The 24,773-nt window shown below is 41.6% G+C and overlaps 3 protein-coding genes across 8 annotated transcripts; 1 reads left to right on the forward strand and 2 right to left on the reverse strand.

Moving 5' to 3' along the window:
* Positions 1 to 230: 230 nt before the first annotated feature.
* Positions 231 to 7,694, forward strand: zgc:152863 (uncharacterized protein LOC562658 homolog). Of its 3 annotated transcripts, none has more exons than XM_052078130.1 (5): positions 231 to 455; positions 1,866 to 1,955; positions 3,060 to 3,278; positions 6,228 to 6,372; positions 6,693 to 7,694. In XM_052078130.1, exons 2-5 carry the CDS (start codon positions 1,874 to 1,876, stop codon positions 6,964 to 6,966), a joined length of 720 nt encoding a protein of 239 aa, XP_051934090.1. In that variant the 5' UTR covers positions 231 to 455; positions 1,866 to 1,873; the 3' UTR covers positions 6,967 to 7,694. The 3 variants fall into 3 exon arrangements, with proteins under 3 accessions (XP_051934090.1, XP_051934091.1, XP_051934092.1); XM_052078131.1 differs by having other exon boundaries at positions 239 to 455; positions 6,696 to 7,693; XM_052078132.1 differs by having other exon boundaries at positions 243 to 455; positions 3,078 to 3,278; positions 6,693 to 7,693.
* A 1,180-nt stretch (positions 7,695 to 8,874) lies between these two features.
* si:dkey-225f5.4 (uncharacterized) lies at positions 8,875 to 12,944 on the reverse strand. The gene is made up of 9 exons (XM_052078127.1): positions 12,837 to 12,944; positions 11,689 to 11,779; positions 11,480 to 11,603; positions 10,750 to 10,898; positions 10,432 to 10,574; positions 10,165 to 10,357; positions 9,618 to 9,751; positions 9,386 to 9,548; positions 8,875 to 9,002 (listed from the first exon to the last, which is right to left on the reverse strand). The coding sequence occupies exons 1-9, from the start codon at positions 12,923 to 12,925 to the stop codon at positions 8,937 to 8,939; spliced, it is 1,152 nt and encodes a 383-aa protein (XP_051934087.1). The 5' UTR covers positions 12,926 to 12,944; the 3' UTR covers positions 8,875 to 8,936.
* Positions 12,945 to 13,467: 523 nt separating this feature from the next.
* Positions 13,468 to 24,079, reverse strand: hif1al (hypoxia inducible factor 1 subunit alpha, like). Of its 4 annotated transcripts, none has more exons than XM_052078106.1 (15): positions 23,901 to 24,079; positions 20,352 to 20,542; positions 20,104 to 20,273; positions 19,060 to 19,141; positions 18,819 to 18,934; positions 18,492 to 18,676; positions 17,888 to 17,994; positions 17,651 to 17,798; positions 17,056 to 17,237; positions 16,318 to 16,478; positions 16,157 to 16,252; positions 15,105 to 15,253; positions 14,766 to 14,898; positions 14,562 to 14,676; positions 13,468 to 14,072 (listed from the first exon to the last, which is right to left on the reverse strand). In XM_052078106.1, the coding sequence occupies exons 1-15, from the start codon at positions 24,002 to 24,004 to the stop codon at positions 14,014 to 14,016; spliced, it is 1,998 nt and encodes a 665-aa protein (XP_051934066.1). In that variant the 5' UTR covers positions 24,005 to 24,079; the 3' UTR covers positions 13,468 to 14,013. The 4 variants fall into 4 exon arrangements, with proteins under 4 accessions (XP_051934066.1, XP_051934067.1, XP_051934068.1 ...); XM_052078107.1 differs by having other exon boundaries at positions 14,778 to 14,898; positions 23,901 to 24,077; XM_052078108.1 differs by lacking the exon at positions 23,901 to 24,079 and adding an exon at positions 21,398 to 21,416.
* Between the last annotated feature and the right edge of the window lie 694 nt (positions 24,080 to 24,773).

Below are 24,773 nucleotides of genomic sequence, written 5' to 3' on the forward strand. Positions count from 1 at the left end.
TAATAAAAAAAAAAATCCGAGGCCTGTAAATTAAATCATTGTTGTCCTTCACAATGTGACCGGTGGGATTTAATGGGTTAAAGCCCATTGTATGTGCATATAGTATATTTTAATATAATAAACTCAGTGCAACACCTAGCTGTTAAAAAGTGAGAAAGGGCAGGAAAGGGGTTTTTTTCATGGAAAATGTCATCAAGTGGGAGATTCCGGGCAGACTCTTGCGCCCACGGAACCACAACCACCATTCAACCACCGTGGGGGCGCGTCTGACTACTCGCCCTCAGCCAATCAGTCTCCTCGCGACTGTTCGCTTACGCAGCTGATCGTGGACCGGCTGCGGAGGTGGGGAGAAAAGCCAAGCCGCCAAGAAACTGACAAGACAAGGAGACACTTGTTGTTACCGAGCAGCGAGCGGCGGTCTTCGGCTTCATTCGTCACCTCTCCGCTGCCTCCAGGTGAGATGTTCATGGTTTAACTATGTCGTCGCGAATATTAGCTCCGGAAGTTCTGACATATATGACGACATAAACAAGCGGAGGATGATACATTTATCATCCATATTTGTGATGTTTAGATTTATTCGTTCATTCGTGTCACCGCAAAATTAGTTGTAAAAAAAAATGTAGGGATGAGTTGTGTTGTCGACTTCCTCGAGAGAACAGGAGTGGACAACGTATAGCAGGTGAACCACCGCTATGCAGTTCTAAAACAAATTACCAACTGCAAATGATTTATGTTTTTCTACATTTCCCCCCGAATCAGTGAATTCATTGGTTTCAGTACAAATTGTGAAACCCAAACAAGCCTGAGTGGTGAACATGTTGCACACCCACGCAGCAAAGGGTCACGTGACACATACCAGGTCTGGGTGTGAGATGACTTGACCTCACACAGCTGTCCAATCTGTTGACAAAACACACATACACACAAATATATTTACACTACACACAAACACGAAGAGTATACATCCATCCACAAATTTAAGTACACACATGCGGACGTACAGTACGTCGGGCAGAATTATCGCATTTGCAAAACACATTAATTTCCAGAGGGGGGGAAAACGTTTTTTGATCGATTAACATTACCTCGGCAAAGAGAGTAAGCCATTGTCAACAATAAATTAAAAAAAATACTATATATAACAATTAAAAATAAAAAAATAATACCACATCCACGCGGGGGCAAAGCAACATGCATTTGGGGAATGTGCAATACTCATTTATACTTTCTAATACACATTCCCACCTTATCCAATATGCTGGTGCACTTTACAAGGTCACTGCGCGATTTTACTTTTCACAAGGGGAGTAGTGAGGATGCTTCCGGCTGCTAATCCACTGCCCGAGTCACCCACTGATCCACCTCAGTTAAGAAACAACCACTATTGCTCAGTCCACACTCACACAGCAGGGAGCAGGCTCGTGGTTGTGGTTTCCTTACTTGCTTCCCTACAGTGTCATACAAGTATGTCATGTTTGTCAAATTTCCCATGAGGGACATGTTTTTTCTTTCACATCAGAGTTTACATACAAGATGGGACAGAAAGCACGTACTGTATTTCTTTTGCATACTAGCTCTGTTGCTTGCCTACCACTGAATGAATGAAAGAATGATGTGTGTATTGGGTCTTCACTTTTCTGTTTATTATATTCATACTTAAAATGTTGCAATCCACCTCCAAAGGACTAGAGGAGACTTGATGGAAGGAAACGTCATGATTTGACATCTTTTTTTTTTTTACATCGCATGATCATAATTTTTCCATTTGTTTAGCCGAAAACAAACGGCAAATTCAATGATCAAAGATTTGAATATTAAGCATCTTACCGAAAGGCTGCTCAAAATTGACATATGCTCCACAGGAAGTTGAATGTCTACATCAGCGTCGTCTCCATGCCCATGTCGATGCATCATCATGATCCTCTTGACCTCCTTACCACACCTCTTTGCAGGTAACCACACCCCTAACCAAATTTAAAAACTATTAGTGGAAATAAATACATCTTTTTATTTTCCAGACAAGATAATCCGTTTTCTTTTTAAACAAAATATAGAATAGTTATGACAGAAGAAATGCGTGTTAAGTTTAAACACATAAATATTAACATTCTTTTAGGTGCCATTTTCAGTATTTTGTTTTGCAAAGGGCACGGACTTTATACAATATACCACCACTGAGGGCCTTTAGCGTCTTCATTCACGCCCACCCTTCCCACTTGAACGTTTGCATGCTGTCTTCAATTACGCCAGCCTTTTTCTCGATATAAGCAGCGTGTCGGCACAACATCAGTCAGTCAAGCGAACCCCTCATCAAAGTTGCACAACAACATTCATAGATTTGGGAATTTGGTGCATACACAAAGCGACCTGCATTATCAGACGCACAGTGCATTTTGGAGAAAATTAAAAACTTTTAAGTGCGCCTTTTGGTCATGAAAATACGGCAGTTTTTCTTTCTTTGCACAAGGCGGTGTTTTCTTTTCCTTTCTGTATCACGAGATGATTTGTCAACAAATTACTGAGCAAGTAGTAAAACTGAAATGTGAATCTTGTCCAGTCTCTTGCAATCAATCTTCCACATACACAAAGTTATAGCTTTCAGTTTCGAATACACAATGCACAACTAATTCTCATACTAATAACTAATGCTCAAACTCTCCAGAGTACACTCTTCCACTTACAACATGACTAACTGTTTTATCTGTACACAATGACATAAAGACATGTTGTTCTGATGGCAGTGACCTGTTCATTCGGTGACACAAATATTTACTTTTGAGAGACGTGTTCAGGATTTAGTGAAAGAAAATGGCTTTTTGGAGAAATGCACTTACCGTTTGCCAAATTCAATTCTGGTTGGAGAAATGTACCAAAGCAACTGAGAAAAACGTGTAATGTGTGCAGATTAAAAGATATGTGTTTCACTATGCTATTATGGCTTTTCCGATAAACCAATAAGAGGAGGGGGCAAAAGGACGCATTATAAAATCGAGAATAGACTGTGAGGATTACATTAACACAATTTGTGATAACGAACGATGTCCTCTTTACCAAAGCCACTGCACCCCCTACAGGCCGTCTGAGCAACTGCACACACCCTCTGGTCCCAGAGCATGGAGGCTTCCGCTGTGAGCCCTCCCCCTGTCGAGGTTTCCCCCACAAGAGTGCCGTGCACCTGTTCTGTGAGGACGGCTATCGCACAGTCAAGTCTCCCATCTCCTGGTGCAATCACGGCGCTTGGAAGCCGCGCATTCCCGCCTGCGTCCGCATTAGAGGTGAGCATTCACGGGAGTCTGCCAATTTGGGTGTCTGTCAAAAGGAATTTGCTATTGATGTTTTGTCCGATTGCAACCAAATTTGCAAAATTCACCTCAGGAGCCAGTTTGACCTTGCAACTAATCCGCGTCTCCTCTCGAGGGGCACGGACATGTTGGAGCCTATCCCAGCTGCGTTCGCGCGGTGAAGTTTTATGAGGTGCCATACAACGGGGTGCCATCTTATGAACATTTTGAAATTGCAGCCCGTGAAGACGGTTTGACTCAGCGACATGAAATTTGGTAGTCATGAGTAGAGCCAAACAAAAGGCCGTACGAAGGTCTGTCCAATAATACGCATGACGTCGGTCATTTTGGCTCACAGTCCATTTAAAGCTCATTTGAGATATTTCCAGTGCTTTATTGACACACATTTTTTTTTGGGGGGGGGGGGGGGGGGATTGTCTGATTTGAAAAATCCACTCCCCCAAAGCCAGTTTGACTTGACTACATGATACTTGGAAGAAATGTCTTTCACGAGTAGACCATTTCCAGGGTTCCTTCACCAACTAACCTGTCCTAGAGATTTTGTCTGAATGCTGCAAGATTGAGGACTACGTACAAATTGAGAAGAATTTGAGTTTCCAGCAGAGCACGGTTGCAAATGTGATGATTTGCCATAAAAGCCTATTGTATTTGATGAAAGCACATGTGAAGTGTTTCATATCATGGATCTAGATCTAAACGTGCTGACCTAGTTTCTCTTGAAAGTTCTTCCTTCTTGTTTTGGTCCTTCCGCAAGCGTAAATGCCAGTTTCACTCTCATTAGGTCATGTGATTCCTCCTCCTTTCTGCCAGGCTACAGACTGAGCACTGAATTGCATTACAGTATATTAATGCAGAGTACAGCGGCATGGTGTGTCACTGGTTAGCACGTCTGTTTCACGGTGCATGGTTCGATTCCGACTCCGGCCTTCCTTTGTGAATTTTGTATGTTCTCCCCATGCCTATGTGGATTTTCTCCGGGTACTCCGGTTTCTTCCCACATTCCAAAAACATGCGTGGCAGGTTAATAGAACACTCAAAACTGTCTCTAGGTGTGATTGTGAGGGCGAATAGTTGTTCGACTAAGTGTGCCCTGAGATCGGCTGGCAACCGGTTCAGGGTGTAGTACCCCTTACCTAATGCCCTAAAACGGCTAGGATAGGCTCCAGCACACACGCAACCCTCCTGAGGATAAGCTGATTCAAAAATGGATGGATGGATTGTACAGTAAATACTGAACATTATGCAGTTGGCCATTTTGAAAACATTTTGTAAATTGTTTGATCAATGGAACACCATAAACAAATAAAAACCAGGTAAAACCTTCATTTGAAACCCTACCCCAGATTTCAAAGGCTAATTTGAAATCTTATTTGTTCGAAACCTTACCACAATCCTTCAAAATGTAATTTGTAATCTTGAATTATGTTTTAAGGTCTCACATTGACTTGAAATCCTAACCTGTTTGAAACCCTAACCCTACTTTGAAAATCAAACACTAACTTAAAATCTTACTTTGAAACCCTAATCCAGGTGTGAAACCCTAATTTGAATCCTTAAATTGAAGTCCGAATCCAACCTTGTAATCTTCATTTGAAACCATAACTTGAAACCAAAATCTGAACTCTTAACCCAGGCTTCAACCTGCAATTTGATACCATAACTCAAAAACCTAACCCAAGTGACGTAATTTGAAACTCCGATTGCATGACTGTCCGTGTTTTATGTCATGTGTTGTTATTTTATTTTATGTTAACTGTTCCGCGACCTTAGTGAGGATAAAGCGGTTCAGAAAATGAATGAATGTTAACTGTTTATGTGCCTCGGGACTACGGCTGAAAACTAGCATTTTTTTTCATAAATACTTTGAAACCGTAACGCAAAACCACAAACCATGATGAAAACTCTAACTTGAAACGCGAATTTGAGACGTCTCTGGTTTGAAACCTGAACCCAGTCTTAAAATCGTACTAATTACTGAAGGGTGAGTGTAGTGTTCACTTTGTTTTACTTATCATCCTGTTTGTGGTTTTGGTACTCTGTCTTCTTCTTGTCTCAGTGGTTCTGCAAACAGGAAGTGAGAGATCAGAAGAGGAAGTGAAAGAAGCCACCAAAATAAACATGAAGCGGATAGACAGGAAGCACCAAAAAACCACAGACATCAAATACCTGTCCACTCTTTTACCCACGATGCCCTGCAATGCTGTGATCGAAAAGAAAATAAGTCTGTCAAACGTATGAAACCCTAATTTGACAGCACAACCAAGAATGCAAAGAACACCTTGAGTTTATATTCAAGATTAAAGGAGATAGTGGATGGAATTATTAAGAATGATTTTGATTTGTTTTTTTTCTCTCACTTGCTATTCTAAAGATTCAAATTCCAACTCGATCATCCTCCCATGATTCTGAGCAATGATGCTATGACACGCCAAAACCGGAGCCCTATGGATGATTTTAAGCAATACATTCATGACTCAGTGTTTGAAGAAATGACCCTGTGCACATATCAACGACAACTACTTGCGGCTGGATCAACACTAAATATCGCACCTAAAGAACTAGAGATGTTTTTTGGGAGTTCTATTTACATGGGCTGTCTAGGACATCCCAAAATTCAAATGTATTGGGCCTCTTATTCTAGAGTCCAAATTGTGGCAGAATCTCTCATGTTGACTTTTTGATATTTTCTGTTGGTTGCAAAGTTCCATTTCACATGTATCGGCTTCCAATGTCCACTGCAGTGGACATATCACAGCTAAAAAAATGAAAAAAAAAACAACTTTTTTTTTTCTTCAAAAATGCATTTTCCGTTATTCCAATTACTTCACAAAGAATGGGGAATTTCAAAATAAAAGTGATTGGACCACGACTATTATTTTAGACCTAAACCCTGGCTTGAAACCCGACTGCTTGTTTCTACAGGGGACGCTCGCATTAACGCCAACGGCGGGGCAGATTTTGGCGTGCCCAACGTGGCCACGACGGCTGTGGGCGTGTCCATATTCCTGCTCACCACAACCGCCTGCCTGGTGGTCAAGTCCCGCCTCTGCCCCTGCCAATCACAAAGGTGAGCTCCCTGCTGTCACATGTAATATGACAGCTGTCACGTGTTCTCTGATGATGCATGACGTGTCACATGACTCATGTCACATGATCTGTTACAGGATGTCACATGATGCGTCATGTGTCAACTGACATGTTTTGAATGAATCGTATCATGTCAAAATTATCACGTAAAATGTGGCACATGTATGATACATCACATGATGCCACATGGTGTGCCATGACACGTGACATGTGTTTCACGTTGCATCTGTCAGGTCACATGGTGTATGTCATATATATCAAATGTGTCACATGATGTCTGTCACATGACACATTTCCCAGTAGGCGTCGGTCCTCGGAACAGCTGGACCTGATGGCTGAGGGATTTCCTGTGCCGCTGCCGTCCTATGAGGAGGCGGTGTACGGCAGCTGGGGCCAACCCCTCCCCCCTTGTCGCTCGTCCCCACCGGGACCCACCCAGCTCCTGCTGGCCCGGGAGCCGGCCGGCGATCAATTCAGACCCGACAATCCCCCACCTTCTTACGAAGAGGTCCCATCACGAACGAGTGACAGCCGACGGCTACGCGTTTCTCTTTCGGACGACAAGGACGTTTGAAGGACAAAACTGTGAGGCAGTTTTGATTGACAGCTGTCCGATGTGACGACTAGGCACTTTTTTTTCTCCCTTGTATTGGGTTGGACGCAGCGGGCTGGCGTCCAGACCAAAGTTGATTGGCCAGTTTGCACTCATCTGACAATGGAAGCTCTCAGGTCCAACATGAAATGCTAATTAAAATAACCCTGGTTTGAAACACGAACACAGATTTGAAAGCCTATCGTAATCTTGAACCTTTGTCTTGAAACCATAATTGGAAACACCAACCAAGCCTTCATACAGTTCATTGAAACCCCAACTGTAAAACCCTACTTTGAAACCTTAACCCTGACTTGAAACTCTAATTTAAAATTCAAACTCTGGCTTGTACTTGAAACTAGCTCACCCCAACTCCAGTTTTCAACCAAACTTGAAACCCCAACCAGGCATGAAACCCTCATTTGAAATCATAACCCAGGCTTGCAACCATAGCGACTTGAGAGGTTCCACTGTAGCCACGAACAGAATATTATAATTAATGTATGAGATTATATTTATGTGAAGTAGATCAATCGCAGACTGAATGTATTTTCTCTTTATGAATGCCATACTGTAAATAATATTGACTTAATTGATAAATACTCTATATCTTTACCTAGATGTCTTTGTTCTGTCATGTTTCAAGTTTTCCTTCTGACCTTTAAGTTTCATTTAGTGGAACTTGCCACCACGGCAGGAAACCAGAACCCACACACACACCAAGCTGTCTCATATTGATTTATCTAGATGATAAGTCTGAGCAAGTTATTGTTATACCTGTAGCTATGCGGTGTCATTACGGAAGCCCCGCCGCACAAATAAATAAATACTGATTTGAATTCGGCTGCCGCTTACGAGGTACAGCAGACAAATACAAAAACTTAAAAGTCTGTATTTTAACAAAGCTCACTTTTGGTAACTAAATTGTTTACTGCATAAAATAACTGAAATGGTTTGTCAGGAAAAAAAAGAAGTTGAATTACAGTAAAGCGACCCCCCCCACACTCTCTCTCTCTCTCTCCCACACAGACACACACACACACACACACTCTCTCTCTCTCCCACACAGACACTCTCTCTCTCCCACAAGCAAACATACACATACAGACACCCACGCCTCTCTAACGTGCCAGATGATCCCTCGAACACACAAAATACATGAATGAGGACAAATCAATTAATGACTTGTTGCAATTTAAAAAAATAATAATAATTTGTGATTTTGGCATGAGAATCACAGGAAAAACTCTCCTACCGTGACGTACAGCATGTTTGAGTAGAGTTCATCATGACCAGTCATTGCACAAGAGGGAGCAGCATCAGGAGGAAAGAGGTACAATATTACCACATTCAGGGTTGTGAATACAAGAGAAGAGAATGAGCCTTTTGTGATCCCGCAATTGGTAAATTCATCTTTTACAGCATGAAAAAAAATAGCTTCAGTTCTGGATTGAGGATTAATTGTACCTGGGAGACACTTTAACACTACTGTATATTGAAATAGTTAATGATTTTGCAGCATGTGGCTCAAGGTTGATTTTACGGGCTCAAACTGTCACATCATAAAAGATTCAATAACTCCCCAAGTGATGTGTTAATTCTCATTCTCAACTCGTCACAACTCTGTTACTGTACAATACAACAAAAATAAAGTAAAAACACTTGATGAAATGAACGTTGTTGAAATTTAGGTTCTTGCTCATGCTTGGAGTAATACTGTTCTTCAGTACCTTTGGTCAGATATTGGCCAGAATGCATCGGATGGCTACTTTGTTGTTTAGCTGACCCGGGATGCATTGTACAGTACTACCGCTTCCTTTCCTCCCTTTATACTTTGCACACACGCTTGTACGCACACACCGGCACACATCAATACAACCATCACATGACTGATTCTTGCTAGTTATTTTATTTATTTGAGTGTCACAAATGAGAACATTATCATCAAAACTTCAAATGAGAGGATTGGTGCAAAGAAAAACAAGCCAATCAGTGAGGCTGCCATCAGGGTTTCGAGGCTGAGGGCAAAAAGGAGAACAAAAGACAGACAGAAAAAACAAAATCAATATTTTTTCCCATGCTTTTTTTCCATTAATGCCAATAATTTAGAATTGCTATGTACGATTGAGAAACATGATTGATGCTAATAAGTTGTGCTAATATGCTAGTGTTTGCTGCTACTAATTGAGTGAGTATTAATACCAGGCATTGGTATGGGGTCGATACCAGATACATTTCAATGTACATGTATAGGTTACTCATAAGGCATTTGATAACGTCAAGGTGTCAGCGCCCTCTTGTGGCCGTTTCACAATCAGGAAGTTTATTTTACTTTTTTGGATAATCATTAGTGCTCATAATTGATGCAAATGGTGAATGCTAATGATGGATGAGGTCACACCTGCAATGCGTCGGTGTTCAGTGGTTGTCCGTCTCTTTGTACGTCTCGCAGGCGGACGGCTCCGCCATTGGGGTACCCCTCCTGCACCTCCAGGTGGCACAAGATGGATGCTGACTTGAGGTACACCAGCACACGCTGAGCAGGACACCAATCGATGGCGAAGCTGAAAAAGGAAGCGGGAGCGCCCGCGTCAGGTCACGGAGGACAGCGAGGGGTCGCTTGCGGAGCCCACCTTGATCGCAGACTCTGGATCTCAGCCAGAAGGTCGGCCTGGCCCACATAGTTCTCCATCACCTCCACCAGAGCGGCACTGAGTTCAGCGGGGCGGCCCGACACGTCTTCCTGAAGGTGCTTTGCCAGGCTCTCCTAATCACATGACAGCAAGTCAAGTTCACACGTCAATTATTATTCCTTTGTTACCATAGAAATGTTCTTTGTTACAGCTGCATCTGTTGTAAAATCAATATATAAATAAAGATGTATCGAAATGCATGTAACGGACAATATAATTCAGGAAAAAGTCAACTAAAATAAGTGAATGATGTCAAAGGCAACGACTGTATTCAGAATCATTCATCATTCCCAACTCCCTATGACACAAATAACGAAAATCTGTGCATAATTGACACTTCCCTGCTCAAAAAAGCTTATAATTGCCAGTAGATACCACCAGATGGCGGAAGAGCACTACCTTTGTCTGAATGAAGCCCCAAAACTCACTTCAACATAGCTCCTTGGCATTAAAATGGCACCAAACTAAATTCAAGAATTTTTCATACTGGATCAATCTGAAGTGTGAAATGGTCGTCTTGGCTCCAGATGATGGACAGCTTTAACGGCTCCAGCTCATTGAATGCTAGCTTTGTGTTGGCGGGGGTGTGTGGCCTCAGCTCCAGAGACACCTGCGATTGGTTGAAGGACAGCAGGGTGACGTGCGCCACCTCCTGCACGGCCGCCACGTACGACTGCAAGCTGCAAACAAGAGAAAGCCATGTCATTTGATGTGTCAAGTCACCTGTCCGATCATGTGACTCAGTGACACTTACGCCTCTCTGCAATGCTGCCAGACGTCCACTTGCCCGAGCTCCGCTTCAAGCTCCGCCATCAGCCGAGTCAGCTGACCATCACGTGTCTGCAATGCTTTCTGTGCCTCCTTCACGCTCGCCTGTAAGTCTTCACGCTGCTGCTTCTGAAACACACAAACACGTGACACATATGTGTGTGCAAGTATAAGGGCTAGGTGATACAGCCAAAATACCACTTCCAATTTGAATAGATTACTTTTTTATGCTAGGGCCACACCTAACGATTATTTTAATAATTGATTGTTATATCACTTAGTCATTGTGTCATTGTGTGTGTACCTTAGCTTGCAGCTGTTGCAATAGTTGTTTGACTTTGTGTCGTTTGTCAATGATGTCTTTTTGCAGCGTGTTGACCAGCTCCTCCGTATGCTCCGCCGTTGTCCTGCTCTCCACCTTCAAAGCCTTCCAGTGGCCTCGAGCTTCGCCTTCTGCGGTTAGGAAACAGAGTAGTGCCTGACGTGACACGATACATGTCGCCCAAAAGAAAATAATAGTGTGCCTTTCAATTCAGAATGCGGAGGGAGTATGATAAGAGCATTTCTATAGTTTTCACCATGCTAAATTGCTGTTGACCTAATCTTTAATTGATGTCATCAAAAAATGACGACGTCAAGTAGCAAACTTTTCATTCCTCCACACATTTGTCCCTCTGTTGTTGGCCTTTACTCTGGTGAAAGGAGCTAACCCATAAACAGAGGATCCAATAAAGAAATGAGATTTAGCCATAGTTCCCACAGAAATTCTCCATTATCAATGATGTGGACGGAAAATCATTTATTCCCCCACAAATGTTGTTAATTGATCTATGCCAACGACTTGTAGTAACAGGCAGAACAATTAAAAGTTCTTCCACTAGATGACAGAAGGTACCTTTTTAACTTTGGTATCCACTTTTTGTCAGTTATTTTGCTAAATAGTGTGTCTTAAATTTTTCTCCAATGTGAAATATGTGCCTTGGCTAAATTAAGGTTGGGATCCATGGGTCGAAATTGACTGTAGGTGGGGCTACCTGACTGTGGGGGACAGGGCTGCGTCAGCAGTTGCTGGGCAGATTGAACGCGCTCCAGCTCGCACATCATCGAGTCCAGAACAAACAGTTGACGCCAACCAACTTTTTGCACCCGCCGCCTGTCCTACACGGACACACACACACACACACAATGAATGAGGATGTGGATGTTTCAGTGACCAAAACCTTCAGAAGAAGAAGATGAAAACCTGGAGAAAGAGTAGTTTCTCTCCTGCAGGATCCAGCTCCTCCCCGCTATCACACAGCGCCGAAAGGGTTGGGTCACAGCGCTGCAATACACTGACAAACATGCACACATTCATATACACACAATAAATAAATAAATAAATTTATTTACACAATAAATAAATATACACACAAGCCAAGACAAATGCACCCAGCATAACGTGAAATCAAGAGATATCCATCCATTCACGAGCGATAGCGTCTGTCCTCTCATTAAGGTCACACATGGGCTGAAGACTACTCCTGAGTTTGGGTTAGAAATGAGGTACACTCAGGACAGGTTGCCAGACAGACAATGGCTGGGCACATATAGGCCAACAATGGCCTGGTCGAGGGTGGCAGTTGGTGTTGTGGTGCACTTGCCTGACATGTGTGCAGGTGGTGTGGGATCGGTTCCCACTCAGTGACGGTGTGGATGTGGGTGTGAATGGTTGTTTGTCTGTACATGTGCCCTGCAACTGACTGGTGACCAGTCCACGGTGTAGTCTGTCTTCTGCCCAAAGTCAGATGGGTTGGTCTCCAGCAACTCCCCGCGTTCTGTTCAGGTTAAGCGGTGTTGAAAATGGATGGATTGCCTGGTCTCCAGTCAACGTCAAGGTGCATATACCTGTACTACCGATAGTCAACGTCTCTTGTCAATCAGAGGGCTTGAGATACCGTATTTTACTATGGTTTTATTAATGACGTTGTGCGTCACTTGCTTTTTATGTATTTAACATTTTATTTTGGGGTCCAGAAAATAATTCATCAAATTTAATAGCGCTTTTCTGGACACTCAAAGAGGCTTCAAAACGTATACCTTCATCATGCGCTCACACCTTCACGCTCTCCATTGTTGATAAACAACGGTCTGGAGCCAAAAATAATAAATCGAACAAAACCAAATTATAAAGGTTGCCCATGTAGCTCTGACGCAGATAGAAGTGGCATAAAGCTGCAGTCTTATGACATTCTGAGGTTGCATTTCTTTCATGTTTATTACTTAACGATTCCGCAATGCCAACATTTTTTTTCGAAGAACATCTACGTTCAGTTAATTTATGTAGAACACATAAAAAAAGACTGCTCAGTGAATCGCATGGAAAAAGAGACATTTAAACGTCAAACTTACTTTTGAACGGATAATGTTGTTGGCGTCTTGTGCGTCATTTTTATTTTCAAATACCCCGCGCGATTGACTTGGTCGCTGGTTGATGACATCACGAACTATCTTCATCTGACATTTGGTTTTAGCTGCTTTAGCGTCACCTGGTGTTCCGGTAAAATTAACAAAAAGGAACGATCGAACCTTCTTTTCCCTGAAATAAACTCATCAGGAAGCTTAACTAAAAATATAAGAACAAATATTAAATAAAATAAAATACAATCAACCTTGTGTCCACAAAAATGACTCAAAACCATATTAAAACCAGAGTCCAAATGGAAACGCAGTAGTAACAGACGTTTGGAGAAACTTTATTTGACGAATACTTTTACGGCCTTGCACAAACCATGCACTCACTCACAGTAACGATAAAACTAGTGTTTTGGGGAAACATCATTGTGAGGTTCCATATACTTAACTGTATCTTTTTTTTAAAATTCATCCATCCGGCTCTCTGTATCACTTAATTGGTCACGGGTAAACAGTAGCGTTTTCATTTATATACTTTATCCTATAAATTAATTAATCGATGAATGTATTTTAAAAATATATTTTCACCATGTTTTTGTTAGCGTGGACACATTAAATATTTCTGCGATTGCCAAAACAGTTTATTTCAAGAGACACATTAAAAACAATCTTTCACGTCATTGAAAGTAACATCAACCTTGTTTATAAATTCTGACTCGGAAAAACCTTTCCAAAACTACTCCTCCGCTACCTCAAAAAAAGTCGCATAGTGTGGTCTTTCTACTGTAAGTCTAAAAACTAGCTGGCGCTAAGCTCCCTACTCATTTACTGCATGTTTATTGGAGAGTACACTTGCATAAAAAACCCAAAAGAAAATACATACATGCATTTCTGAAATGACCCGATAAGAAATGTTAGATCTTCTTAATATCACTAACCCAGCATATGCAAGAGAAATACAAATAAATGCCCTCAAAATGTCATGCTATTGTACGGAGTTGATAATTGTACACATTATTGGTAATTAAGTATAAAAAAATATGTCAATGAAAGGCCTTTTGTGCATCAGAGCAGGAAAGCGTCATCATTTTCTGATCTTAACATGTAGCTGGTTGGCTGGCTGCCCTCTGACCACGATGAAGACAATGACCACCACGATGATGTTTTAGCATGGTCAAGACATCGGAGACAAGTCAGGGGGCGGCTCGGATTTGAAGATGTCCATCATCAGTGCTACCAAATATATCAAACGGAAAATTCCATATAAATATCGCATTTTTACCAATATCAAATTTAATGTCCATTTACCTGTAGTGTAGTATGTGTCATACTATCATAATAATGAATGACTATGCAGTAAATGTAACTTTGTAAGCAGCAGGCGGGGTACACTCTGAACTGGTTGCCAGTCACTTGCATGGGACACATTCACAATCATTCACACTCACAATCACACCTAGGGACTATTTAGCGCGTTCAATTAACCTACATTGAATGTTTTTGGAATGAGGGAGGAAATCAGAGTACCCGGAGAAAAACCACACAGGCATGGGGAGAACATGCAAACGCCCGAAATTGAACCCATTAACTCTGCATTGTGAGGTGGACGTGCTAACTGTACCCTGCTACCCTGGTGAGGATAAGCAGTATGGAAAATGGATGGATGAATGAATTATACCATATCTCAATCCTATTTTAAAAATTTTAGTTGCGAAAACCTACATGTGGTGTCACAGAGTCCTCTCATGCCCCCAAAGATGGGATCTCTGTCAGTAAGAAGATGACTCCGCCCCTTGGTGCCTGGCTCCTCTTCTGATTGACTCTCCGTCAGGCAGCCCTGTGTTAAAAAAAATAAACAAAAACATTTACATACGATAACAGTCACATTATCCACCATGATTGGCTGCTGGCTAACCGCATGATTACCATCTCGCTCACCAGTAACACATGGCTGAGTAGGAGCTGGTTCTCCTGGGACGCGGCGTCGCTGTCGTGCTTGTGACGCTTGTCGTCTGCTGCCATCAGCTGGGACAGAACGTCCTCGTCTGAGTTGTGAGCCCTGAATGACATGAGCGTGGTAACCAACATTGCAACTTTATATCAGAGCAATGATGTATTAAAAAAGTAATTCGATGTAACAATTTATTTTCTACAATAAAAATATTTGGAATAACAATGCAGAATTTAGATTTTTCTCTTATATTACGACTTCACACTTTCATATATATTTTTTTGTCTTCTGCATGTTTCCAAATGGTATCTGACCGTTTCCTGTTGATGGCGGTGAGTTCAGGTGGTGGCTCTGTGTTAACGTCAGTGTTGGCTTCTGGGACGGCGCTGAAGAAACTGAGCTGGAAGTCATCGTCCATTGAGATGTACGGAGCCAACATGTCCAGATCCACGCCATCCATCACCTGACAACATACATTCACAGGACACTTTATTTGAGCCACTATGCAACAGTCAATACTAAAATCTGGCTTTTAAAAAAGCAACTGTACAAATAGTGGAACGAGGACTTTATTTGCATTTTAAATAATAATTAACAATGTTAGTGGTATATAATTAATAAATAATGTTAAGTTAAAAACAAAATTATGTTATCTATATCATAAAGAAATATCAAAATATTACATTAAAAAGTATTAGAATTCATGGAATGCTATTTATCATAAGCATTTGTTTGCTAAAAATGAATAATTGTGAAAATACCAAAAAAGGACCAGTATTTATTTTGGCTTCTTAAAACTGTATATATTTATTTATTGTTTATGTTTTGCTAGATGTAATGTATTATAATTTTATGAAACCATTTTAAATGTATAATTCATGTAATTTATTTCTTGTATTCATTATTGTTTTAAGTACAAATATTGAGGAATTATTAAAAACCCTCAGAGACAGCATATTGGTTTATGTTTAATAAACTTTCTTAGATTTTATGTTAGTTGTGGTATTTTTTAGATTCATTGAAGCATATTTTTAGAAAATGTATTCAACAACTAAAATATAAACATTTTAAATTGATGTTTTGTATTTACAATAGTCTATTTAATTTTATTTCAAATATTTAAAGTGTCCCTGAGCAAGATACTGAACCCCCAGTTGCTCTTGATGCTGCGTCATCAGTAGCTAAACGAGGAAACGGTTTAAAAAGCGTTGATACCAACAGTAGAAAAGTGCTATATAAGTGGTACAATATTTGTTGTCAAATAAAAATACGCATTTTAAAAATATTTCAAAATCATCTAAAAACATTGTCCACTTTAAATATGATACAATACAATTTCACAAGCATAGTCAAATATCGCGCTCACGTGCTGCATGTTATCCTGCATTTTGTCGCCATCCTCTGGCCAAAAGGCAAACGACTTCTCGACCTCGTTGGTGTCCCGCACGTTGCCGTTGTTGCTCTGGACAAAAATACCACATCAGCAACGGTCGTTTCCCACGTTCTGCAGGCGAGCTTTGGATTTACATGTGCTGGCTCTGGATCCAGTGAGGATGATGATGAGGACGAAGAGTCATGGTTGAAGATGGGAAGGAGGAGCTGGCGCAGCTGCGGAGTGCAAAGGTCCTGAGGGTCCTCGGGGATGTTGCTCAGGCTGCGCGGCGTGGCGAAGGAAAGCGTGATGAAGTCTACGACATACGTAACAATTGCAAAGATTATTACATTTTATTGCGTACGATAGTAGTTTGACTTGCAAATCGATTTCCCCTTTGAAATTACGTGAAATGTCATTGATTTGCTCCAGAACAAAAATCGCCACGTTTGAAAAAATACAAATACACTGTAAAATGAGACACTGAGAACTCAAGTGGGCGAACTGCATTTTGGTCATTTTCAAGTTAAGTGCAGAAACGAATAGAGAAGAGAAGTGCATTACTTTCAGATTTAAAAAAAGGGTTGGTTCAAAGTTCAACAAAGCTAGAAGTCATTATTATACTTCTGCTGACTTGTCAGTGATGTATTCATGTTTTTACCATGTCTATGATTCATTGACAGTTTTACACAGCAGGTGACTTTATTTACTTTTTTAAATCTTTTTATTTTGGAGGTTAAACATTTTTTTAACAGCAGGTAGTTTTGTAACTCACTGCCTGTCAAAAAATATAACTGTTTTTTCTACAAACATTTACGGGTATGAAAAAAACCCAAGTAACAACAAATTTCATGTAAAAAAAACCAAAACAAAAAACAGTCGTAGCACCCAACCTCCTGTCAGCGGAGCAACGGCATCCTTGTCTTTAGCAGCGGGCGGAAGAAGTATCTCCGGCGGGCTGCGGCTTTCGCAACTCTCGCCTGCATCAGTGTTCTTGTCGAGGTGCTCGGCTTTGAGGCGATGGCCGGTACGGATCTGGTCAGAGGAAAAAAATACATCCGACTGCTCCACAGCGCTGCAAAGAAGGAAATTGAACTTATTTTATTTCTTCATCTGTGATTCAATGCTATTTGCAGATAATAGGGACCAGCACTGCCAAGAGTAGGGACAAAAATAACCCCAAAGTGATGACACCCCTCTAAAATGTTTAGACTTCCTACATTCATAGTTAAAATCGTAAACATGCCACAAACTACAATCTGAAAACACTTGAATATCATGACGAATTCACTTTACAATTTTGTTGAGCATCTACAACAACATCTATCAAATCAAAACAAGCAGCTTCTAAAAGAATTAAATTCCTGCTGACTTAAAGACAATGAATTCACATTGAGCACAATTGAGGTCAGCATGGCGCGGTCCTTGACATCCGATACAGTTCGCCAATTTGGAAAATGAATTGCCCACCCCTGGTCTGTAGCGTACCTGAGCACAAAGTTGAGGCAGACCACGGCCTCGGCATGTGACGTTTTGTTGTTGTAGAGGACGGTGGCTTGTGTCTCGGCCCACACGAAGCCACCGCCACTTGCCAGGAAGCGGTAGGGACTGGTGCTCACTTGCCCTTTGGCTAGCACTACACGGAGAAGAAAAAATAAAGTAAAAGCGAAATAAACACAAGATTTTTTTTCCCCTCTACCCTGGGATGAGATCAGGAGAACGTACATGTGTGCAGGCTCTTGTTGACATGAACCGAGTCCACTGCGTGATAAAACTCGAATGCTGAACGGCCGATAAGATCGTCCGCCTCGTATCCCACCAGGTCGCCCAACCTAGAAAACAAAAGAACAGAAAATGAACATCTACCACCACTTTTGTGTTCTGAACAGGAAAACACTCTTAAAAATTAAAATTTGAACCACCATAGAGGGAAAATTTGGATAAAACAAAACAAAATTAGCTGGAGGTGGGCGCCACACAATTTTGAACGCAGCAAGAGAAACCCTGCCTGAGATGCAACATGACAGAGCCAAATCCAAGGTAATAGGCGGGTAAGTCAGCACCTTCACACTTTTGGTGATTTTGCTCCCTCTCTCAATCAAATTTATAAGCCATTTAATTTTATAAGATGAGTTTGACATTTAAGTGTTTGGGGATGATAGCTGGTGGAATATTTATGGTTTAAATCATTTAAATTGGACATAGATTCCCCACTCAGCCTTGATGCAAGAGGACTTTACTAAAAGTCAAAACAAAACTCACCTCAAAAAAATGACAAGAAACTTTTTTTTTCAATTTGAATGTCTGAGACAGGCGCTCTGGTTCTGACCTGCCCTCGCAGTGTGTGAACCGCATGTCCATGCTGTGGCGGGTGAGGAAGGTGTGCGTATCCAGGGGGAAGTCCACGCTGGACGGGTGGGGGACGGGCTCACACAGCAGCGTCATCACAGTATCCACAGGGAGCGCTGCGGAAGAGTCGCCCAGTGCCCGCATGTGACCCGTGCAGTGGAACACCTGACACAGAAAGACAATTGAAGGTTATTTTTTCACCGTTGAAGTTGACAAGTGCCTTTCCACAAAACATTTAGTAAAGCCTAATCTGTTTACAACAACACACATTTACAAAGAGAATGCATGAGGACGTGCGGGCAAGTACCTTCCAGCTGGCAGACTTGATGTTAACTGTGCGCCCCTTGCTGGTTAACGTGCTCTTCATTCGCAGGAAGAAGTTCATCTGGCGCAGCTGACCCCCGCTCAGTTTTTTACTGCATACTAAAAACAAAGACAAATAATGCTGGTTTCAAGCTGACCTCGTCCGACATACCACTTCATCAACGATGATGTCATCATCATTGTACTGGTATGAATAATTCTCTATATAATTGGGCGTAACTAACCAGGGTGCGTAAGGAGGTCCCTGAGCTCCTCCTGGTCGCAAGGATGAACAAAGTCGTACACACTCTGACCCAGGAGCTCCAACTAGAAAACACACCCGGACAAAAGCAGAAATATTGATACACGTATACAAAAGCACAGAGAAGGGGCAGTAGGAGAAACAAAAGAAGAGCAGAGTGGCAAGAAGGAGGGAGTGGAGGAAAATGAGGAGGAGTGGGAAAAGAAGATGGAGGAACAAAAGAGGAAAAAGGGAGAAGAATGACATGGAACGGTGGGAGAGGGATATTTCTGTACATCGTCATATTTCACAATGTTGGATTTTTTTTTCTTTGTGTGTATTTTTATGGTACTTTATTCATGGTCATAATTTTTCCAACAGGATTTTTCTGTCTTTTAATATTTCTGTTGTTTTCATTAATTTTGTTGAATATTTTTTGCATTATCTGTCAAATATTTTTGTATTCATTTTTGTTCTTACCCGGTACTTTGTATTTTGATATTTTTTGGTACGATTTTGGACATTCTTACTTTGGGTCTGGTTGAACTGCTATACACAGATCTATCCCGCCGGTTAGGATCGGCAGATATTTTGCGCTTCTATGCAAACTCGATGACCGGTTGAAATGTCATCATTTGACGTCAGTGATCGATCGATTGACTGGATCAGCTCCAAAATACTGGTCTACCCCCTCCAACACACACGCTGCTCTTTGGCCTTAAGAATCAGAGGCAGTCTAAACCAGATCAAAGCAGTCTTAGTCAACTTAACACTGCATTCCGCATGATGTACCCGAAAGCTGTAATTCTAACTGCTTCCACACGTGACCAACTGTTGACTTAAGTGTTAACCTTTGAGGTAAACATGCAGCAATATTTGTAATAATAGTTTTATTCATTGTTATTAATGCATTACATTCTTTGTTATTAGTTGTTTTTTTTAAAACTTATTCATATTCCACTTCCTATTTTAATATTTTTGGGGGCTTCTCCTAATATTTGCGCATTTTTTAAGCATATGTTTTTGGTAATGTATGGAGCGTTATTACCTGTGGGATGCCAATGTGTTTGCTGACATTGTCGGTCATGTAAATAATGTCTCCTTCTGCCGTAATCACCACGATGAAGCCAGATAGCGCTTGAGTGTACAGGACATCCGCCGGGTCCTCATCGTCGTCGTCGTCATCCACCTCCTCAGATGCCTTTGGACTCTCGGTCCCTGAGACCCAGAAATTGAATTAAGGTCCAAACAGCCATTTTGGTGGACAAGTGGACATTTTGGAGTGAATCTTCATACCAGGATGGAGAAGGCGGTGCATACGAAGGACGCTGAGGGTAACCCTCATGATGGCCGCCTTGTCCAGATGTGTGGAGACGCGTCTGGGCAGTGGTAGGGTTCGAGCCAGGTCGTAAAATAGTTCTGTCTCCTTACCTCGCCTGCAGCGAGCCGCGTCGCGAGAACGCAACTTCCTCTGCTCAGAGCAGCTCCTGAACCAGGAAGAAAGACAACACCAAATGCTAGGCATGTCGTGATATCCAAACGTCACAATACGCTAAAATCATGACATTAAACTCATGATATGATAATTGTCGCGATATTGTGGGGAGGTCCGTGATATAAAAAGCTTACAGTGGCATATAAAAACTCACGATAGTTGAAAAAAAAGCTTGCGATATTGATTTCTTTTTAAAATCACAATATTTTTGTGTTTTTCTACATGAGAATGTCAGTGACAAAGAAATGGAATGTGGAAGTAATTTTGTTGCAATGTGTTCGTATTGGCTCAGCGGTGCAAAGTAGTCTCTGCACGGCACTAACTGAGCATGTCCTTTTGCGCTGCAGGGCTACATATCCTTACGCCACTGTGCAATGTGGCTTATGGCACCCCGTCTGTAACCTTGAAACATTGTCTGTCGGTACTGTCGTAAATTGGGAAACTGCTGTAATTTTTTTACTACTTGTCCGCGACCTACTCGTCATGGGTCCGCGACCCACTTCTGGGTCTCGACCGACCTGTTGAGAATCAGTGCACTAGCTGATGCAGCTCTCCAAATAAAAACACATCCACCTGATGCAGCCCTTCAAAATAAACAGGCTCCCCTGCATACCACCAATGCAGCCTTTTTCCCTTTAAAAGCCTCAGTGCAGGAATGTAAAAAATTGTCCCCTGGGCTTGCAGTGAGACCATTTTATGAACACGACCCCAAACCTTCTTCCTGCCCTTGTACACTAAAAACGATCCTTCTGCTGCACAAACACTTTGGATTGCCAAAATAAGAGAGGAAAGTCCAAAAGAGAAGCGAACGTTTCTAAAATGGCTTCTCAGCTGTTGACATACTCACCATTTGAACCATGCCTCCCTTTCTCGTCCTTCCCCTCGCCTCCTCCCCCGCAACCAGAGAACATTGCAGACAGGACAACAGCATACTTGAATTTCAGTTTATTGTGCACGCATTGCGCAATAAACTGATAGTGTGTGCATGTGCATCACGACAATATCCCTTCGCTGTCATGCATGAACACTTAGTCGTTGTGCAACTTGGCTTGCGTGTTTGTGTTCATGTGTGTGTGAGGGAGAGAGGGAAAGAGAGAGAAAGAGGGAGGGAGAGAGAAAGAGAGAGAGAGAGAGATGCAATAAGTGAGAAGAGACGCTGCTCTTGTTCATATTAGTGTGTCTTGCGAAAGGGAGACAGGAAATGCTCACAGACACACACGCACATATGCACACAACTCATTTCAAGGAGAGGACATGAGGCAGAGATTAAACTTTTGCCCTGCTTTGATTGGGACATGCTGTTCATCAAAACAGGAAGTGCGCATGCTTGTGTGTGTGTGTGTGTGTGTATGTGTGTGTGTGTGTGTGTGTGTGTGTGTGTGTGTGTGTGTGTGTGTGTGTGTGTGTGAGTGTGAGTGTGTGCGCGTTGTTTTGCTGTGCTGGTCCTAAACTGGGCATCTTTTATACAGACCGAGACATATTCTGTACGCTATTTTGACTTTGACTTGTAATTGAACCTGTGCAACCTTTGGGGGTTTACAGTCGTCAACATTTAAACCTGCAGATTTAAGAAAGCATTATTTTCACTTGCACAACTGGGGAGATTCATAGTCGTCTGATTTGATCTCTTATTTTATGGGCAAGTGTTGTGAGACAAGGTGGTCCCGACGTAACTGGTACGTAGTCAGTCCCTCCACAATTTTCAAGGATTTACAGTACATGGAGTCTTCTTTTAACTTGTACATCTTTTGAGGGGTTAAGTTAGTCCTTGCTCAAATTTTAGCGATTCGGAGTACAGTGGCGCCTTTACTTAGGAGTTTAACTCGTTCCGTGATGATACTTGTAACTCACAATCCTCATAAATCATGTCAGCTTCTCCCCTCAAAGTGAAGTGAAATACATTTAATCTCTTCCAGCCCTTGTGCTTCTTCTGTTGTGTGTGCCTTGGCCACTGACAGTTACTATAATACATTCATACACAAATGCAAACGAGTTTCACAACTCGATAACTGAGTGAACTGCAGTCATTTTAGCAGTTTTTTTTGTAAACACGAAAGATATATGCTTGTGAATATTAATACACCGTCTGTCTACATGTGTTTCTGCACCGTTTGTGTTCTATACCGCCGCATAAATGTTTTTTCTTAGCCGTCTATGGCAGCTTGCATAGTGTGCTACCATTCAGCAAAGGCACATGCGAAGTGTTGTGGTTGTGCCAAATACACAACGTGGCATTTGCTTTGTTTAATGTTTTGTTTGACAGTCAACTTCAACTGGAAGTCACAATAAACATCTTAAAAACCTCATTTTTGAAGAATATTTCCCTCTGTGGCAAACTACTGCTTGCTGTGAAACGAGTTGTGTCCACTGCCATCATGCAGTGCTCGTACTTCAGACTTTTGTTCACAAGTCAAAGCAAAACAAAAGTATCTTAACAAACTCGTCAATTTGGTTCATTCATAAATCAATGTACCACTGTAGGCTCATTTTATTCTGCAACATTTTTGGTGGATTGATGGTAGTCTTATTTTAAAATATGCACATTTGTGGGGTTTAATGAAACTCTTATTTTGATCTGTGCAACTATTATTGTGGTCTAATTTTCACTTCCATATTTGTTATAGGCATATTTGAACATGTGCAACTTCATCAGTCATTGCGGGGGCCTTGTTTTACCCTTACAACGTTTTTAGGGGGATGGGCGAGGGGGTTTAGTCTTCTTTTTATAACATTCCAAATACTGTACTCCAAAATTCCACACTCGTCAAAATTGCAAAATAAAGAGATAGCTTGCATAACCTTCTCATGAAACATTTGGACGGATTCAAAATATTCCAACTGCTCAGCTCATTGAGGTACTGTTCCCACCATTTTCACAACAACATTCCCACATGAAGTGCTATCTTGAATACTAACCTACTGCTGCCACATTTCCTGACGACCTCAAGGCTGCCAGAACTGCATTGTCTAAGCATCATCATTATTAGTAGTATCATCATCATCATCATTACTGTTATTCTTATTATGTTTTGGGTGTAACAAGTGGACTGCGTAGGTCATTTTGTTCTACTTGTGCATATAACGACTCATTAAAGGCGCCCAAAAAGGGCAAAGAGGACAAGTTTCTGCAATAAACTAAAACCACACATGGCAGGGAACACCACAAATGACCACAATAAGCACATATTGGCTTTTAGTGATGGATTATTGGTCAGAAACTAATAAACCACCATTTATGAATTTGGTGAGAAGTCAACGTCGGGCTGCCCTCACTCGACTTGTGCTTGCCAAAAGTTTCCACTCACGACAGGAAAATACGAAGGCACTATTTGAAGATAAACAAATCTTACCCTTTGACGGTCACATTAGCTTCGTCTCCGTCGTCCATGTTATCGTTCATTAGTGTTGCGATGTGTCCGGTGTCTTTTGGCTTGTTTTTGTCAGGCATATTCATTAAAAAACACGCCACTAGTGTGTCAAGTGTCCGAGAAAAATAGTGTTTCCGGTTGTACCTTTTCAGGCTCAAAGTCAACAGGGATTCCCGGCACACAAGAGCACGAGGATTCCAATCTGATTGTGCGACACGAGCAATGCACACTTGAGAGCAGGGCTAGGCAATGTATGGCCCACTCCATTCATTAATCTGACCCACTAATAGTTTTTATCGACATTAATTCGTTATCAAGCACCGGTACATTACTGCTCACATTTGCCCGACTCTGTTTTAGAGTAATGTGCGTTCTACTGACAGGTACTTACCAAACCAGTTTCTCTATTCATTTTAATGTAACATTTCCACATGTACTTACTTGAATGGTTTAATTATTTCGGGTTTGAGGCCTTCGCTCAAGCAGTGATCGCAAAACATGCCATTTGCTTGTGACAGCTGTTAGGGCAAAGGCCCCATAGGTAACAAAACTATATTTTATTTTCTGTATTTCCTCACATAATTGTGTTCACAAAATGATTTTCTCTATTTAAGTACACAGGGCCAGGTAACTCTTAGGACTAAGGTGTTTATTTGTAAGGTCAGCCTTATGGCTACGAGGTACTTTCAGCAGCTTGTTGACACACTTAAGTTGTCATGTGGTACCGTGCAATCAGATGACAAAACATATAATCAACCTCATCATCACGTGTGTGCTGCGTTCACATTATCATGGTTCTCATCCAAGAAATCAAGCAAAGCAATCAGAACAACTTCATGATTTGGAATTAGAGAG

The sequence above is a fragment of the Hippocampus zosterae genome, chromosome 10, assembly GCF_025434085.1.
Source record: "Hippocampus zosterae strain Florida chromosome 10, ASM2543408v3, whole genome shotgun sequence".
In the NCBI taxonomy this organism is placed as follows: Eukaryota; Metazoa; Chordata; class Actinopteri; order Syngnathiformes; family Syngnathidae; genus Hippocampus; species Hippocampus zosterae.

What these genes read in the sequence shown, in the direction of transcription:
- zgc:152863 (XM_052078130.1), top strand. Translation starts at nt 1,874, where the DNA reads ATGTCTACATCAGCGTCGTCTCCATGCCCATGTCGATGCATCATCATG. An exon ending in CGCCTGCGTCCGCATTAGAG is followed by an intron (nt 3,279 to 6,227) that starts GTGAGCATTCAC and finishes TTGTTTCTACAG; the next exon opens with GGGACGCTCGCATTAACGCC. An exon ending in TGCCCCTGCCAATCACAAAG is followed by an intron (nt 6,373 to 6,692) that starts GTGAGCTCCCTG and finishes CACATTTCCCAG; the next exon opens with TAGGCGTCGGTCCTCGGAAC.
- si:dkey-225f5.4 (XM_052078127.1), bottom strand. Translation starts at nt 12,925, where the DNA reads ATGTCATCAACCAGCGACCAAGTCAATCGCGCGGGGTATTTGAAAATA. An exon ending in TCACACTTCAGATTGATCCA is followed by an intron (nt 9,752 to 10,164) that starts GTATGAAAAATT and finishes TCATGTGATTAG; the next exon opens with GAGAGCCTGGCAAAGCACCT. An exon ending in TGAACACCGACGCATTGCAG is followed by an intron (nt 9,003 to 9,385) that starts GTGTGACCTCAT and finishes TTTTGCCCTCAG; the next exon opens with CCTCGAAACCCTGATGGCAG.
- hif1al (XM_052078106.1), bottom strand. Translation starts at nt 24,004, where the DNA reads ATGAATATGCCTGACAAAAACAAGCCAAAAGACACCGGACACATCGCA. An exon ending in AACACATTGGCATCCCACAG is followed by an intron (nt 19,142 to 20,103) that starts GTAATAACGCTC and finishes TGTGTTTTCTAG; the next exon opens with TTGGAGCTCCTGGGTCAGAG. An exon ending in TTCACACACTGCGAGGGCAG is followed by an intron (nt 17,995 to 18,491) that starts GTCAGAACCAGA and finishes TTTGTTTTCTAG; the next exon opens with GTTGGGCGACCTGGTGGGAT.